Source organism: Gymnoscopelus microlampas (genome assembly GCF_963454915.1).
Source record: "Gymnoscopelus microlampas genome assembly, chromosome: 2".
NCBI classification, from domain to species: domain Eukaryota; kingdom Metazoa; phylum Chordata; class Actinopteri; order Myctophiformes; family Myctophidae; genus Gymnoscopelus; species Gymnoscopelus microlampas.
In genome coordinates this window covers 36,303,109-36,322,343 of record NC_139939.1, presented here as the reverse complement: position 1 = coordinate 36,322,343, position 19,235 = coordinate 36,303,109, and the positions used below count along the sequence as shown (strand labels likewise).

Genomic DNA, 19,235 nt, shown 5'->3' with positions numbered 1-19,235 from the left:
TATCACGTTTTGTGACCAGTGATTGTAGGTTTGCAGTAAATTGCAGTAAAAACCAGAAACAGTAATCAAAGATAAAAAACAATGTGTATTATCCCGTGTGCCAATTAGGATGATTCCCCCTATGGAGAAGGAAGGAAAATGGAACATACAACAAAATATAATGAATAATGAATATCTAAATAATGTTCCCTCAAATCTAAACCTAACCCCAACCCTAAACTGAGGATACATAGAGCAGCTGTCCTATCCTTAGAAGCTCCAGCCATAGATGTGCCTGATGTCTACCTGTCTGTTGATTGAGTAAAGACATTATTTGACTGCTTATTGTGTTCGTCTTCATTGTCAGTGTTTGATTTCAGTTTGTAATCTAAAACAAGAATTAATTAGATATAAACATATCACATTTGACTGTGTATGTGTTGTGCATGACACAGATTACATGTGTTAAAAACTTTGTATCGTTGTACAAGCACGTTATGCAACATGACCTGTGATCCATAAGGCATACTGCCTCCATCTTGTAACGTTACAGAAATATAGCACCGTTTTTTTTTACAGGCATGCCCCCTTTCCACAGCCACGCCCCCTTTCCTGGGTGGGGGTAAATATAAACGGAAGTGCACGCCTCTTTTTCGAGGGATGTCTATTAGGACTGCGTGTTTACACAGTCAAAAATCAGCAGCCCCTCCTCTTGAATTCATGCCTACAAACATCCATGTTAGACAATACAAGGCAAGTGTATTGATTATACACTACTAGACCATACCCGGTGAAGGGCGCAGGCGAAAGTAGTTGCAAACTTGGGGTTAATGCACGTCCTGTCGCACGGTTTCTCCCCCGCACGCGTCCCGTCGTGGCGCCCCCCCCCCCCCCCCTCCTCCCCCCCGTGGGTCCCGTCGCGGCACCCCCCGGCCCGCGGTCACCCCTCCCCACGGGCGGATATATATATATATATATATATATCAGCACGGAGAATGGCGTAGGCATGTTTCTCTCCCCCCCCCCCTTTATCCCCCTGAAGAAGATTGCTTTACAGCCCCTTTACTGTACAGTATGCTGCATGCTGCATTTGGCACAGTCCTCTGCATCAGATGCCTTCAAGCTGACATCCAGACTTATCATTTGCAGACACAAGTTTATTTTCTTCATTTCGATTGCATTGACTTTGTTGCATTATCAGCAGAATAGTTTCATTTGCCCTCAACTTGTTTGTGAAACAAACACACAAAATAAACCCTTTAACTGTAACAAACTGAGTCACAGATGAAGTTGTATCTCACTCTAATAACTTTCTAGTAGTATTATTTCTCTTTAAATAGTCATGGCATGGTTTGTTGTTTCTATAAACATTTTATTTTCGTCACAATGTTTTGTCCATCCAGAAGATAGCATGTAACAGTATAATGTAATTCTTATTTCCAACTTTGTCCTTGATGTAAGACAGCTCGTCTAAGGGGCTCATCTGAAATCTGATTGATTTCATGTTCCGAGTATATCATGCAAGGTGACTGATTTTATTAGCAGTTGTCCTCTTGCTAAAATGCACACAATAATAGCCTATATTGTAGTGTAAACCAACAGCACTGATATGTCCCTTTAAGCCAAAGTACAATTTGGCATCATTAACGGTTTCTCTGTCATTTGTCATCCTCTGTTCTTCAGGACCTCAGGCAAAGGGACCAGAGGGAAAGGGGCAGAAATAAAAAAGAAGAGAAACTGTAAAGCCTTTGTCAGAAGAGAAGAATCATGGGAGACCGTAGTGTTTGCAGCTATGTGTGACTACATGATCAGGTGGGACTCTTCCATCTTGTCTCTGGGTCCCAGCAACTTCCCCTAAACACTGCCTTACCTGCCGACCCCCCCCTTTCCTTTTTTCATCATGAGAAGATGTGCCTGGTGCTGGGTGGGCAGTGAGCCCTCATACCGCTGCTGTCTCTGTGCCGCGTGAGAGCCCACCTCTAACGCGCACTCCTCCTTCCCCCGGGCGGTCAGTTTTGGCCCGGAATGGCCTCTTTGGACCTGCCCTACCGCTGTCCTCGCTGCGGGGAGCACAAGCGCTTCCGGAGCCTGTCGTCCCTGCGTGCCCACCTGGAGTACAACCACACCTACGAGACGCTCTACGTCCTCTCCAAGTCCAACAGCGTGTGTGACGCTGCTGCCCTGCTGCCTGCTTTAGTGGCCGAGGGAGCCGCCCTCCTCACCTCCCCGTCCGCCATCGGCAATAACAACGACCCCTTTGAGCCGCTGCGACCTTCCTCCACTTCGTCTTCTCGCTTTCCCTGCCGCGAGCTTCCCTGTCCGGACGAGTTGGGCTCGAACCCGGCAAACACCAACGCCGCTGCCCGGTACCTCCCCAACCTGGAGTTTCCCCTGGGGGAGATTCTTATGAAGAAAGCAATGACGGACCCCGGTCAACCCGGTAACCCCAGCAGCACTGCCGTAGCGGTGGCTGCCAACGTAGCGGCCAGCGCGGTCGAGGCGGCTTACGAGGAAGGACTTGCCAGGCTGAAGGCGAGGGCGTTTGAACGCCTGGAGCTGGACGAGAGACTGGAGAAACTGTCCGAAGAGGTGATTATTTTAAGTTTAGTGGAAATGTCTTTCAGCTGTAAATAAAGCTTATCTTATCTTAAAAGTATTTGAAGCAGATGGTGCAAATGACTGGATACTAAATGCAGCGACATATTATAGTTTGGACAACATTGCAATTACCTCTCTGCGTCGGGAGAAGGAGACAAGGTACATAGAACTTATGGATTGTAGCTTTAAAGCCACTATTTTAAACTGAAGGTCTCCGAAGATTGCAACATGATGTTACAGGCTTACGATTCAGTTGACTAGAATCAATTAAAGTAAAACAAAACAAAAGCAAACCTAATTGTTCCGTTTCATATTTTATTCCGCCAGTATGAATGCTTGCGCTTGTTTGCTTGTTGCAGGTGGAGCAGAAGATTGCGGCGCGTGTGGGTCGCCTGCAGGTGGAGCTGGAGAGGAAGAGCTCAGAGCTGGATCGGGCCAAGCATGAGAGCGACCGTCTCAGCCAGGAGAAACAGGACCTGGAGGACAAGGCCTCCGAGCTGTCCCGACAGGTGGACGTCTCCGTGGAGATGCTGGCCAGCCTCAAGCAGGACCTGGTCAGCAAGGAGGACGAGCTGAACCACAAACAGCAGTGAGTGGTTTGACATAATTTACATAATGGTGCGAAGTAGTGGCCCTCATTTGGTTTCATACTAGGATCCTACAAAAAAGTGAGAACCCGATTGGAATTCAAGATATTCTTTGTACGAAACTCTGTCTGAACATCCCTTGACCCAAACCTCTGGTTGAGAAACACTTGGGATGCAAGATTATGTGACGTGATAGTGTGTTTCTGTGTGCATGTTTGGATGGTTTGTTAGTTCAAGAGGAAGGAAGATACCAAAAGCATCACTCAGGGTAATCATCATTTAAATTTCAGCCAAGCAATCTGATTGTCAAAGTCATGTTTGAACTCAAATGCTCTGAACTGTAGATCCTGTTCAAATGTTCAAAGAAAAATGACCTGGTTCCAGTCCCTGAATCTATATTACAATCTCAGGGGTTTGGTGTTGTTGTCGTCCAATTTAGCTGGAATACCAACTGGGCCAATCAGCGTCCTTGCAATGATGAATGAGAATGTAATGATGTAATTAAACGGTCATCTCAGAAAACGGCTGCAATGGGACACTTTCACAATGAATAATGAAGTGAAACAAAATGGAAATTCAGGCTGATGAGACACACATCTGGGCACAAATACACACGTCACACTAAGAAACACTGAAAGGTGTCATCACCATGCCAGCTTGTTATGGGCATTTTCCTCAAAATAATATTTTTGCTACAGACATGAGCGGTCAATATTACCACACACGCACAGTGTGCTACACACAATGTGCTACACATTTTCGAATGATAATACATCTAATTTATATGCGCTTTTCTAGTTACGATACTATTTTTGCATGAATTCAATCAGTGTCCTACCTGTTGTGAAGAAAAACTGAAGACTGGCAAGTCAGCCACTGTACTCTACAGCATTGTACAAGTCTATTCCATGTTTGGGATTTCAATAATTGGGTCTTATCAGTTAGTGCTTTCATTGCTCATTACATGAACAAAGAAATTACATTGTAATGAAAAAAAAAAATATATATATATATATATATATATTTTTAAATATTGAGGTATATATATTTTTCTCAAAATCAAGAATTTGCCACAGACATGGGCACATCTGTCCGTGTGCGGACTGTGGACTCATTGATGACCACTGAATACTGGGCATTTATGACACGGACGCACACTTGTAAATACGCTCTCACAAAATATTAAGACATGTTAGCATAATTTACTACCTTCCTCCTACTGGCTAACTTTACCTGATGTTGGCTTTGTTGGCCTGCCAGATGTTAGCTACATCTGTCCGTCTGTTCCTGTACATTATAAGTATGTCCTAAGAGGGCTGTCTGCCTGCTCAAGCTGCTCAGGACACTGCCTTCAGCATTCAGCATAACTCTGAGGGTGTACAGATGGAACCAAATGGACCCGTATGGGTCCATGCACACTCTCAGTAATAAATTAATGCTGAGGATTTCACTGTGCAGCTGGATCCACAGCTCACACATAAATCATTGGCCCCTCTCTCTCTCTCTCTCTCTCTCTCTCTCTCTCTCTCTCTCTCTCTCTCTCTCTCTCGCTTCATGTGTGAATACTGAATAGCACTACAAATTGGAGGTTACTTATGTACTGGTTATGTGATAGGCTCAGAATGGTCTTGTTGTGTTTAAAAAGTTTTTTATGCACACACACACACACACACACACACACACACACACACAAACACACACACACACACACACACACACACACACACACACACACACACACACACACACACACACATTATATACTGTATTTTATATATATATAAAAATAACCTTCGAGTTCACCACCCGCGCCCTCCCGTCAAAAAAAGAAAAACAAAGTTGAACGGCGAAATAAATAAATAATAACCAACAAATCCGTGAGCTCGTCGCGACCCTGATGAGTCCCGTCAGCTTAACGGTTTAGCTTGTGCCCCCCCTGGCCTTCATTTCACATGATTATAAAGTTTTACGTTTTCATTTAATTCATGTTTTGCCCCACACATCAATTAATTTAATACATACATACATACATACTTACATACTTACTTACATACATACATACATACATACATACATACATACATACATACATACATACATACATACATACATACATATATATATATATATATACACACACACACACACAGTATGGTCCTCCATCCGCCCCCAGTGATGAGTACAGTGGGGATTGGTGAAACACGTTCTGCTGACCGCCCCGCTAAATGTTTGCCTACTATGACATGCCCAGAATAGGGATGCTAGTGTTCAAGTGGTTAATCTCTGAGTAGCCCAGCCCTCCCCTTCCTTGTGTTTTATTTATTATTATTGCTATTTCATCTCTACTCCTGCAGTCTGTTATCAGAGCTAAACGTCATCACCAGCCAATAGACACAGTCAGACACTCCTCAGGGCACAGCTTCTAATCACAAATCAACCACAACCACTAATATTACTGCACACACTCCATTGTACTGTACAGTGAACGCTACATATACAACTGTAAGTGCTCGATAATTTAGAATACCATCGGGAGGCTTTAGCCCATTTGTTGTGGGAAATGGTCGCGTGCCATCTACCCTATTTCACTGTCCTCATTTTGTGTCCCTGAGAACAGTGACAATGAGAGCAGTGCTGTGCTGTGTATGTCTCAACTGCAGTAGATACACACATGTAGGGTACAGCTGAATACCATTGATGCAGTGCCATCCCCTCTCTGTATTGTTAAAGATTTTCCCAAAAGAGTTCAATAATGGTAATATTATTGTATTAGGAATTAACAGTTACAGATCAGTAGACTGCCTCAGAGTAACGCCTGAAGCCCCAGTTTGTGTCTGTGTCTGAGTCTCTAAAGGAAAGCTGGCAGCTGAACAGTGAGCTCATTCAGACTGTGGAATAGAGAGAGTCTCAGAGATGGAAAAAGATCATCATAGATGGTGAATGTTCAGCAGGGTTTGCTGTATGTTAAAAGGTTAAAGTTCTATATTCTGATATAAACATTAGAGGGTTTGTTCAGTAACAGGGGTCTCTCCATCCCTCCAGCTCTTCAATAAAGAGAAAATATATTTTCAGGTGTAAATTTCGGCCAATCAGGAAAGAGTACCCATTTATCAGCTTCAAATTTAGCGTTCCACTTTCAATTTTGTCTGCTCATTTCTTTGTCATTCAACTGGCCAACTATGGAATGGATTATCGCGGCGGCACACTTTTTTTTTTCTCCTATTCTACGAGCCTCAGCTACGTCTTTTAAAGTGATCTTTGTAAAGAAAAATATTGTTCGATTTTTCAAAGGTTAGTGAAAAAGCTCGGAAACGCTGGCAAGGGCAGCTATAGAAGATGTTTTAATGAGTACTTTTACTCAAATTGTTGATCGGTCATTTTAGTAGTGTGTGTGTGTGTGTGTGTGTGCGTGCGCACACACATGTGCGCTTCAGGCGCACGTGTGCTTAGCCAGCCTGTGTGTGTGTGTGTGCATGTCTTTAAGTGGCGCATGTGTTGCACTGTCTCCTGTTTGTGTTTATTAGTGTAACTGGTTACATCTTTGTGTTGCAAACAGCTGCAACTGTTGTTGCCGTGCTCATGCAGTGTACATACATACAAACACACTTGGTCACTTGTTGGAGTGGTTGGCACCGCTCAAAAACAGTTTAAACAGTTTGACCATGTTAAAACTGAACAGTCCTTATCCATGCCTCCCTTTACACCCTGGCCAACTCTCAAACTACTACCCCTTCATCTCCAACACAAGGGCCCCTATTTAGACCATCTATTCGCATGGTCTGAAATGCAGGACACAATTGCGTTGGGGCGGGGCGTGCGTCTGGCTCCAATTTCGCTAATTAAACGGCACGTTTTCTGGGCAAAAGCTCAGCGCCAGGCATAAACGGGTTATAGTGAGCCTCTGAGTTCATGGGTGTGTTTTGGGCATAACATAAATTAGACCAATCACAGTGTCTTCTCCCATTTTCGTTAAGAGCTAGGTGTGCTTGAGATAAGCACATTGCAATTTAAATGACACAGTTGGAGGAGACGTAAACAATTTTCTGCTGAGCAAAATTAGTGTGTCGCCAATCTTGCAGCATTAATAATGTGATATACTGTAATGATTTCAGTAGACAGGGCGACTGTCATTTTTGGCATGCAAAGAATCACACCACCTTCCTCATTTATATACAAGACACATCCGTGATATCTTGACATTCTTACAGGATGAGAGGTATTGGAACATAATCTATCAGCAATAAAGTTTAGGCTACTAATTGCTTTTTGACTTATCATTGTGCCTAAGATAGCGTTGCATCAGACCACTCCCAGTTTAAAGATCAACACATCCAAGTGAGGGCAAATTACAAAACAAGGGCGGTGGGTGTGAATGACGACTGCATCGGCTGGAAACTAACAATCACACATGCGTTTCCGTTTTCACGCTGCTTTGCACTGGGTCCAAGATAGGGCCCTTTAGAGTCCACGGTTAATCTTAATGCTTGTAAGCTCTCAGGGTGGAGAAATCTGTCTGGTTGCATTTATGTGTGCACTGAATAACTATGTTTACAACTTTGCTGATGCATTTTGAAACAAGTTTGAGGTTTGTTTGTATGAAAAAGAGTGTGTAAGGAGAGCGGTGGAGTGGTCATTATCATGGACACTTACTGTAGAAGAAAAACAAGACATTTGACTGTGTCTGTCACCTTCCTCCATACATAGTACAACATCCAGCTGCAGCAGTAGGCCTATTGTATTCCTTCATCCATTTATAGCCCAGAAAAAGAAAACATTCTATGACAAAGGGCATTGCCAAAACCGCTCAATAATCCTACTATATTTTTACAGTGGACAGTAGTGTCTCATTACTGTATGCAGCTTGGACAGTAGCATGAACTGCAAAAAGGGACTTAACAAGAGCCTTACAGTTGAAGGGTCGTGTCCAGTATCTTTTTTTTTTCTCGCTTTATTATTGATAGGATAGGAAATGGGGAGAGAGAGATAGGGAGTGACATGCAGCAAGGCCGTTGGGATCGGGGCTCAAACCTGCAACGCGCTGTCAGGCTACATTGTAGCCTAGGTGCCCAGACCGCTACGCCAGCGGTCCAGGCCTCCAGTATCTATTTTGTAGAAGTATTTGTTGGCTGACAAACAAGCATGTAATCCGTGATAAGCTGCGACCAGCTTTTGCTTTGCACCAGAACACATTCTGGACACACTGAGCAGCGGACACCGACAGAGCGGTGTATACTACCTGCAAGGTCGCAGCCAAAGACACAGGATTACAACATTCTCTAAAATGGTCCTGTTTCATGACCGAAAGTCGTCACCTTCAGTAGCAGTTCTTCAGTATTATTATTATTACATTTTGTATTAGTTGGTGCACATCTTATTTTGGAATGAAATTGAGTCCGTTTTCTAATTTCCCTCAAAGTGGAGGCACATGCAGAGGTTTCACTACTACTACTCCTACTGAGGCTACCATGGAAACAACCCCATTTCTCATTGAGATAACTAGAAGCTCGCCCCCGCTACGCGGGGGCTCGCGTCTAGCCCGCGGCCACGCCCACGTAGCGCCCGCGGCCACTTGGCAACTCATATAAGTGGCGTAGCGTCATGAGGGCCAGTGGGGCCGTGGCTCGGTCAGTGAAGACCCTGTAGTGCGGATGATATGTGGCATAGAGGGGCAGATTGTAAATCCCCAGAGGAAACATCCGTGGGCTACCATTGGTTCAGCGATGTGTGCGGTCGCCCTGCGGCCCCTCCTCCTCCACCAATGTGCAGTATTGAGAGCCCTGACGTCACAACAATTGGAGGGATGGGCACTGCACTCTGGTTGGTTAGGGTACACCTAGGGCCCAGGTAGAACCCAGTTAAAGCCTGCATGGGCAAACCCAGTTAGGACCCGCCTTGGTCCCACATAAACATGGCTAGTTGGGGCCCACCTAAGGGCCAGGTAGAAGCTACTTATAGCCTGCATGGGCATCGCAGTTGGGACTGAAGTGGATGCCGCTGACATTGCTGACATTGGGTCCATATGGTTTAGCCCACCTTGAAACCATATGGGAACTACGCTGGCATGCTGGCTGGAATGCAAACGCTGCATCATACCTGTAGTGTTTAGTTTGATGTTGTGTGTGTAGCAGATATACCTGCAGTGTGTAGACCAATGTCCATATGAAAGTCAATGCCCAGCAGTGTTTTTTTTTCTCCAGCAGAGTTTCTAGTGTCTCTGTCTCTCTCTGGAAGAGGTTGCACATGAACTCTGCAGCCGCACTGAGGCGCTCCAACACAAACACTCTGACATTAAGCTGCTTCACACAACAAACATCAGCACCACGCTGCTGTTTGTCCAAAAGACACAATATCTCCTCTCCGACCGACGTCATGTGTTCATGTATCGACAGCCGTACAGACTCCTTTTGACACATTTTACCTCGTTTATCCAGCTCTCACTGACTCTCCACATCGGGCTGTTATAGCGCCACCATGAGGCTGATTAGAGAAATCTCAAGTGGAATTTCTTCCTCGGCATAGTGGGAATGTGGGTGCAAAGTTGCACGGAAAGTGCATGCTGTGTTCATAATGTGAGGCATTTTGGTCCAAACGGAGCAGTCCTGCAGACTTTGGAAGCCATTTTAGCCAATCAGGATGGAATATGAAAAATCTGAAAGAGCCTTTTTTTTTAATGACTGTGGAGATACTGTGTACCGATTTGCGCGATGTTTGGGCAAAATATGTAGGAGTACTGTGAGAAAATGTGTTTAGCAAAAAGCGGCCTCCTGGTGGCACTGTAACAGGGCCATGTGAAAGAAATAGGGCAGAGGTTCTGAATTGGCATCCAGGGAGTGTGTGTGCACAGTTTCGCTGCGATCAAGTCAACGATGTGAGAGATTAGCTATCACAGACGGACGGACAGGGGGTGAAACATAGTCTTGCGCCATGCCTTTCGGCCTGGCGGAGACAATAAAAAAACGAAAGTAAAGGAAATGACCATTTCTGCAACAAAAGTAGTCAACAAACTATACTATAAAAACATGGGCCACATTGTCAAATAATCTAAGAAAGAAGCAATCATGTAGAAAATAGCCGATCTACAAGCTTACAAAGCCTCTCAACGTGAGGCGTTTCGAACTTGTAGATCGGCTATTTTCACAATATTTACTTGTGGAACGGAGTCAAACAGAATGGGGGGGGGTCCCCAGATCAAGTACGTTTATTTGGGGGGGAGGGGGGCCTGAAAGGGTTGATAAACACTGCTCTAATCTGAGCGAAATTATCTGAATTTACTACATGACCATAATGCAGCCTAACATGCGTAGCACGGGGCGGTCCTGCCATTACGTTAGTTACTGTAGTTGCTGTGGAGCTACATAGTTCTCCAGAAGACACACACAAACATACACCATCTACAATGGACTAACTGAGCAGCAATATTGACATTCACCACACGAACGTGCATTGTTGACAAAGTGATTGCACAGCCGCTGCAGGCATGACAACCACGTTAGCGTTAGCGACATGGCAGCTATCACAGCGCCCTGTCCGTCGTCGCTGCGACTGACTGTGATTAGCCTGGGTGACAGCCTGCTTCGCTACGTTCGGCGGATTTTGTTTTCTCTCTGGAGAGAGAAAAGAAGTCCGCCGAACGCAGCGAAGCAGGCTGGCACCCAGGCTGTGATGGCTACAGCCATAGATATATAAACACTACAGCAAGCTCTCTGAGATGCCATTGTCTGGAGACTGCTCTTAGCGTGACACGACCAATGAGAGTGAGCGCTGTAGTTGCTAAGATACGGTGGCGTCTCTGCCCCATAGCTTGTAGATCTCTCACGCATGATTGGCGTAGGCTGCGTTGCCAGGTCTGACTGTTTGTATAAGCGATTGTGGGCTTATTTGGGTGCACTTTTGGGCTCGTCGTTTCCATAGACCACGGCAGTGCTTATTTCTTTCCCGTGACCGATGTGGCAAGAGAAGGTGCAAAACGAACCATCCGGAAGTAGATTGCGAGATGAAATATATAGCACTTTTTGATTATTAGAGAAGGAGACACATGTGAAGGTGGAAAATGAAATGTAGTAGATTATATAGTTTTTCATGAGGGATTTTTGTAGCAAGTTGTGAGAGAATTGGGCTACTCCTGTGGGCGGGGGGCTGATTAGAACCATTGGGGTTTGAAAGGAGACGCTCTCTGTTTGAGTGGAAAGATGCTCCAGAATACAAAGTGATGCTGTCAAGCCAGAGAGCGAGACCAAGAGTTGGCCTCATTAATCCATAAGACCGGGAACGCGTCTGTGTCATTTTAAGATTTCTTTGGCTATTAAAAAATAGCAGATATACAAGCTCATAGCTTAAGCTCATACTGTATGAGATTGTAGATCTGCTATTGAAAACTCTTGGAAAATGTGTGCAAATCTTTGAATATATATATTTTTTAAAGCGAACATTTCATTCTCAAGTCTTTGCTGCATGAACAAAACATTTGGCCGCGGACCCCCATCTGAAAATATGTTGTTCCAGGGACCCCCAGAAGCACAAATAGTAGTAAATAGAAGTAAAAAATATTATATATATATAATAAAATATTTTTGAATAGCCCAAATAAATCTAAAAAATGACACAGATCCCGGTCTTAATGGGTTAACAGCTGTGATTGAGGGAAAGGGGACCAGTGGGAGTTAGTATGGACTGTGTGCAGTATTAGCATTATCAATAACCAAGGTTGATACTGCTGTACTGACCAGGCAGAATGAGCCAAGCAAAATGTGACTTGCATTAACCACATGAACCCTTGCATTCCTATTGTGGGGAATACTAAGAAAAGAACCGATCTACAAGCTCACAACCCCGTTGCGAGCACACACACACACACACACACACACACACACACACACACACACACACACACACACACACACACACACACACACACACACACAGAGACACACACACACACACACACACACACACACACACACACACACACACACACACACACACACACACACACACACACACACACACACACACACACACACACACACACACACACACACACACACACACACCATCATCATCATCATCATCATCATCGGCGATCACTCGAAACGAGTATGATTGTCCTCCTGTCGGTGGGTCTGGTCATCTGTGGGTCTTCAGGTGGCTGTAGAGGCTGATCCTTGATCCACAGTCTCTATTGCAGTGGGGGCATATGTGAATGGTTGACTGGGTAGTGGTGGTGGTGGTGGTGTGAGAAGCTGTTTTGGTGGAAGATCTCTCCTTTCGCTGTTGCCTCTTTGCTTCTGCGGCACGGTGGAGGTCCTTTTCATGGTGTGCTGTGCCTTCATGGACCATCCTGCTCCACGTGTCTCTCTGCATTTATGCAGAGAGACACGTGCATTTATATAGCGCCTTATATTTATATAGCGCCTTTGAGAGGTGCATTTATATAGCGCCTTTATCCAAGGTGCTTTACAATGTTTATTACATTCACACACACACACGCACACGCACACGCACACACACACTCATACACTAACGACGGAGGAAACCATGCAAGGCACCAGCCTGCTCATCGAGAGTAGTCAGACTCATGTCTTGCTCAAGGACACTTCAACACTATAACTCTGGGGGAGCCGGGGATCGAACGCCACTCTACCTCCTGAGCCACTTCTGCCCAATTGATTAGTTTGATTAACTGTTGCACCCTGCAACCCTGACTGAAGGAAAGATAATGATTTTCGTTTGGTCAAAGCAGACGTAGACGGTCACGTCACTAGTTGACATGCCTGCAAGCAGCCGGTTTCGTCCATGCGGCTTTGTTCACGCACACCTAGTAACTTAATACAGTATGTCTGGTTTATTTACACTATAGATAAAAAACTATTACACTATTCTTTTGCCACCACATGCTTCTCCTCCAGTGCAACCTAATACAAGTGAGCTGATAGTGGTTCAATATTTTGAAGATACCATAGCGCCTGGCAATCTGCGCTGCTTAGCGCCATCTTGTGCAAGGCGGAAGATAGGGCCCATAGTGTTTCTGCTGATGTGTGTGTAGCTATATATAAGAGGAAAGGACTGCTCTGTTCTTCTGCAAAACGTAAACCTACAAAGTAAAATATAAATGTTCCTTTTTCTGTTTATTATGCATTGAGGTTTTAATTATAATTAAATATGACACAATTTTAAAGATATTCAACAACAACAACAACGAAAACATTGCTTATGGAATACTTAATTAATGAACAATAATGCATATTTTTTTCATATACTGTACACTTTTTACATTAATTAATAGACAATGGAGCCTGCTCCTTCTCATACATTTTAAAACATATGGAGAGAGAGAGAGGGGGGGAGAGAGAGAGGGGGGATGTCAACCATCACTCTAAGAAATATTTACTCTTCCCTGATTGATTGGAGCAAATACCTGGACTAGTGGCTTCTTGGGAAACCAGTCACGCTCGTCAGCCGTGGACAGCTTTGGAAATGGAGGTCAATGAATGCATCACTGTGGAAACTCACTGTCTCTCACTCTGAGCCTGTTTATGTTCTTTTCTTATTCTTCTTTTAACCCATTAAGATCTGAGGCCAATTCTACAAATGCCTTTTAAATCAGTAGTTCTCACACTTTCAAGATATTTCTAAAATGTTCAAAAATAGCATATGTACAAGCTCGCAGCACTGCACAAAGTGACGTGCTGTGAGCTTGTATATCTGCTATTTTTAAATAGCCAACGCAAAAATCTAAAATGACTTTTTAATGGGTTAAATACAGCACGTTGCTGTGTCCCTGCATCCTATACTGAGCTGATTTGATTCTATGCATTGTAGAGCCTTTCTGCACCATGGTGAAAATAGTTTCCTGAGCATGAAACAGTAAAACCAAATTAGTATAATGAATATTAGTAACTCTGCTGTCCCTCCATCATCTTGTTATCAGACATAACATGAATTTTCCAAACCAATCTAATCACAAATAGCACCTAATTAATTCAAGGGCTGAAAATGTCACTTACTAGTTCTGTAATAATAACTTATAATGGAATAATAACACCCATTCACAGATTTGGATCACCTTTGTAGCACCTGGATAGTCTTGCCAAATCAAGATGGTTACTAATAGCAACACACACAAGCCTTTCTATCAATCAGCTCCATTCTGATGAATAGTAATAATTGGGAATCATTTTGAATTAATTGTCAGTGATGATGACAAAGCGGAGAGGAAACTGAATCGGCGATCCTAATTAACATGGTAACACTGAGATTGTGCATTATTCATTATTCATTATGCCTTTTATCGCTGTGAAGTTTGAGTGTGCTGAAATGCCCTTGGCTGTCAAGTGACAGTGAAATGTGAAAGTGAAACCAGCTTGCGTATACTGTTATTCCATCCTGTATGTGACAGCAGGAGTAGCCAATATGCAGCTTACACCACACATTGCTGTGTATACAGTATGTATTCATGTATTTCCATTTGTGGAATAATGACATGGCGAGATGGATTGTGCAGCTTTGATTACTCGATAACTATAAATATGTCATTTTGTCAAAATTGTCAAAATGATTCTACCTCAAGTCGATGGTGTAGTCCACACCACAACTATGATGACACAGTGGTGGACGATATCATTTCACCACACTCACGTTCAACATGTTTACATAACGTTATCGTTCCTCACATGCTCACATCATTATCATTATCATTATAGCTATCATTCCTGGTGTGTGGACGACCCTTAACTTCATATCTACATCCAGGGACAGCTCTACATCACAATTGTCCCTCATTGACATAGTGTTTCTAAACGCACCATCAGCTTGTGGTTGACTGCATTTTAAATTAAGCAGAGGCCAACTGGCCATGAAAATAACTGTCACATTCACACATGTATGTATTAGTATGATATAGAAGTATTATTATGCATATATACAAATGCTTGCATAGAGTGCACGCACGCACGCACGCACGCACGCACGCACGCACGCACGCACGCACGCACGCACGCACGCACGCACGCACGCACGCACGCACGCACACACACACACACACACACACACACACAGACACACAGACACACACACACACACACACACACACACACACACACACACACACACACACACACACACACACTCACACACACAGGTAGACAGTCACATGCTTAGGTGCATTCACAGACAAAGCATTTGGTCACGTTAGAAACTTGAGATAAAATCATAGATATGAAAATGATCATATTTGTGCAACTTAAAGGGATAGTTCACCCCCAAAATGACTTTTTTTTTATCGATTAGTCACCCCATGCAGACTCCATATTTTATTGTTTTTGTCGCATTCCTAAGCCAATAATTTCATGACCGGCAGCGGTTCCGATAGGAGACACAAAGAGTCTCCTTTGTGTCTCCTACCGGAACCGCTGCCTACCGGTCCGCTGGTCATCAAATTATTGGCTTAGGAGTGCGACAAAAACTAAAAAATATCCATGAATTCAAGTCTCCATTGGGTGACTAATCGATAGAAAAAAAAATTATTTTTTGGGTGAACTATCCCTTTAAACAACATAAAGCAAAACAAAACGGCATGACAACCCCGAGGGCTTGTCTGGGTAAATGTGTGCACAGTTGTCACCTCCTGGCTCAACTGTGTTTGTCCAAGGTGTTGGTGTGGAACGATGTGAGTAATGCGCTGAGACTGAGGAGTGCTTTTGTATCAGGATCATCACACAGAATGATCTCCTCCTCCTGTCTGTCGCTTCCTCTGTCTGTCTGTCTGTCTGTCTATCCTCTTTCACAGTGTTTGTTCTGATTTCTCACTTTCTCTAGCCTAGCTTCAGATCTTTCTCTGGACACAACGTCTTCCTTTATCTGACAGTAGAATCTTTTTTCTATTTCTATCTTTTCTCTCCCTTGATCTGTCATGTTCTCTCTGCCCTGTTCTTCCTCACTACTTCCGTCTCTCCCCTCTGGTTTCCCTTCTCTCTGAGAGATAGTTCAGTTTTCAAGTTGCCTGACTGCCAGGCATCATGTAGCCATGGTGCAGAGTTCCCCTATGGGAAGGCTTGTAAGGAAAACCAGTCTGTTACACTTTTAAATTAGCTAAAGTTCATGTTTTGTTGGAAGTGAGTAGACCTGTGTTTATCCAAATCTGCAGTGTAGGATTTTGTAAAATATGTACCCCTTATAGTATAAGTATACTGTAATAAGAAAGTATAAGATATATTATTGCAGATAGCTCTGATTATGATAAAAATGATAAATGTGTCGTGAACACAATTGTTCATTATGATAATTCTCACAGATTTTGGAAATTGCATAATTATTTAATTGTGCACATTGCTAAACTGGATGACAATAAAGTCACTATGTTCCATAAACTACATCATGCATGCAGTATATTCTAAGGGAAACTAAAGGGCCCTGTTTTGTTTTTTGGACCGTATTTGCGTGATGATTGACAATTTCATGAGCCACAGTGGTGCCAGCGTGTTTGGTCTTTTGGCGTCTCACCGCGTGCCGATGTGGGAGGAGAGGCTCAGGCTAGGGAGTGTGACGTTTGCCAATCACAGTGCACTGCAAATCTGGGTGTCAACGATTACAGTACACCGCCTGACTGATTGGACCAGGTCAACCGCCAGATAGTGAGCCGCCTGCTCATGAATCACTATTTTAGTTGGCAGAGGCGCACTCAGATAGATGGGTCCAAAATCACACCAACTCACTTGATTTTATGTTTGTCCGTGTTGTGTTAAGCTGTTAGTGTAACAAACATTTTTGCATATTTTTCACGCATTCTTCTAACTCACACAGTGGTGGTGACAATGGTTAAAATATGCTTGCATGCAATAAATCTGTTGCACGTAATGACACACAGAGATTATTGAAGGCAGGGACACAAAAAAGAACTGCTCCTTGGTGGACATCTCTTCAGGGTCCGCTATACAGTATGTTTGCTCGGACCCTGCGGATGTCTGTCTACAGCAGTGGTTTTCATACTTTTATATGTGAAGGACCCCCAAATTAATATACAGTATATTTGGCTACGGACCCCCATCTGAAAATAATTTGTGCCAGCCCCAGACTAGCTTGATAGTTATAAATGTATGTGAAATGTGCTATACTACAGCTGACTTACAGTATGTGTAGGTCTAAAGGCAGAGCAGTTAAAAATTGTTTTAATCACTGTGGCAGTTGGACCCGGCATGCTGTTGTAACACAAAAAGCTCTGCTACACCCAGTGATTCGCCCACTGCATATCCAATTTACTGTTGAGCACCAGTATTACAAGCTGTTACCTCATCTGTAATTCAAGTCTGACAAGGTCCACAATCCTTCCTGGAAAGCAAAGAGAGCAGTAGTTATTCTTGGGATCCCCTTGTGCTGAGATAGAATTGTCAATGTAACCCCTGATTTATTTTTCTTCTGAAAACCCATGGTCTTGAACAGGGTTCAGCAGGAGTGGCATTAAGAAAACAGGGCTCTAGTGGGAGCCAATGAAGGGTGAATGAATGAACATGCACGATCACACGCAAGCACACACACACACACACACACACGCGCGCGCGCACACACGCACACAGGCACGCACCCAATCATAGAGAGAGAGAGAGAGATAGAGAGAGGCCAGAGTATGGCTGACTGAGAGAATAAGAAAACTCCTCACTAAAGCCTGAAACTGTGTCAAACCTGTCATAAATCCCTTAACATAATGTATAGTTACAGAGACAGACAGTCTCTAGAAGGCATCACATACAGTGGGATCACATAAAGCCCCAACTCAATTTTGTCATCTGATTTGTGTGTGTGTGTGTGTGTGTGTGTGTGTGTGTGTGTGTGTGTGTGTGTGTGTGTGTGTGTGTGTGTGTGTGTGTGTGTGTGTGTGTGTGTGTGTGTGTGTGTGTGTGTGTGTGTGTGTGTGTGTGTGTGTGTGTGTGTGTCTGTGTCTGTGTCTGTGTGTATGTGCCCGCCCACGTGGTTGCTTTTGACAGCTAATTAATTTCCCACCTTTAATCAACCACTTACACATTTTGGAATCATATTTTAAGAGATCCATGCTTGAAGACAGGAAAGGTTAACTCTGGCAGACACCTTGACCAAGCTGTTTTATTTTTTATTTTTTATAACTTTTTTTCCCAGTATTTCAGATTTTTCATAAACTATATCTAGCCGATTTCTGATCATCCATGTTGGAAACACTGATATATATATATGTTACAGGGAAATTGGCATTCGTTGGGAAATTGGAAAGGTATGCTCGTTTTTAGGCGCGGGGCTTCGAGGCGGGGCTTTGATGCGAGGCGGAGGAGCGCTGAAAATAAAATGGATAATATGAGAGAAATATTCTATGGCAGGTTGGGTAATGAAGCGGTTAGCCAAACTGAGCCGAGTAACGCTGTATTTTTAACTCGCGAGACAGTGATAATAGTTATTGTCCATGACGGAGGCACACCAACTCAGCAGACCTCCCCCACGCCGACCGGCCGATGGTCTGCTAGTCGACTCAGCAGACCGAGTTGTAAACCGGTAGGGGGAGAATAGATCTTTTCATGGGTTACTATCCACGACACACTCTAATTAGTGTGTGTGTGTGTGTGTGTGTGTGTGTGTGTGTGTGTGTGTGTGTGTGTGTGTGTGTGTGTGTGTGTGTGTGTGTGTGTGTGTGTGTGTGTGTGTGTGTGTGTGGGTGGGGGGGGGGGGGGGGCTCTAGTGTGGCTTGCATTGCCCTCTAGTGTTCGTTCTACAGAATTGCCTAGTAACAGGTGTGTTGATTACATAGACAGATTAACGTCGCAATCAAAGTGAATCGATAACAAAGGGGGGGTGAAAACGAGCGCTCCTTTTTCAATTTCACAGGTTTTCCAATTTCCCTGTAACATATATATCAGTAGTGAACTGCAGCATTGACAAATGGGCAAGATGTACAGTAATGGCACTTTTCATTTGCGCAATACTGTAATAGAACTGAAGCAGAGCGATGAATGTATACAGTGAGAAAAATATATATTCTGAAACATAGGAAATAAACAAGTAATGGGCACAGGTGAGATGAAGAAGTAGCAAAAAGCCACTAATAAAATAATCTCA

At 43.8% G+C, this 19,235-nt stretch overlaps 1 protein-coding gene across 1 annotated transcript in view; it reads left to right on the top strand.

Annotated features, from left to right (window-relative positions):
• Window positions 1–19,235, top strand: part of fbxo41 (F-box protein 41) — a 74,004-nt gene that overhangs the window by 14,133 nt on the left and 40,636 nt on the right. Inside the window, exons 2-3 of the mRNA XM_084043625.1 lie at window positions 1,663–2,568; window positions 2,937–3,166. Coding sequence (XP_083899751.1) covers window positions 2,005–2,568; window positions 2,937–3,166 — 794 coding nt within the window. The 5' untranslated portion in view covers window positions 1,663–2,004. The remainder of the gene's footprint in view (window positions 1–1,662; window positions 2,569–2,936; window positions 3,167–19,235) is intronic.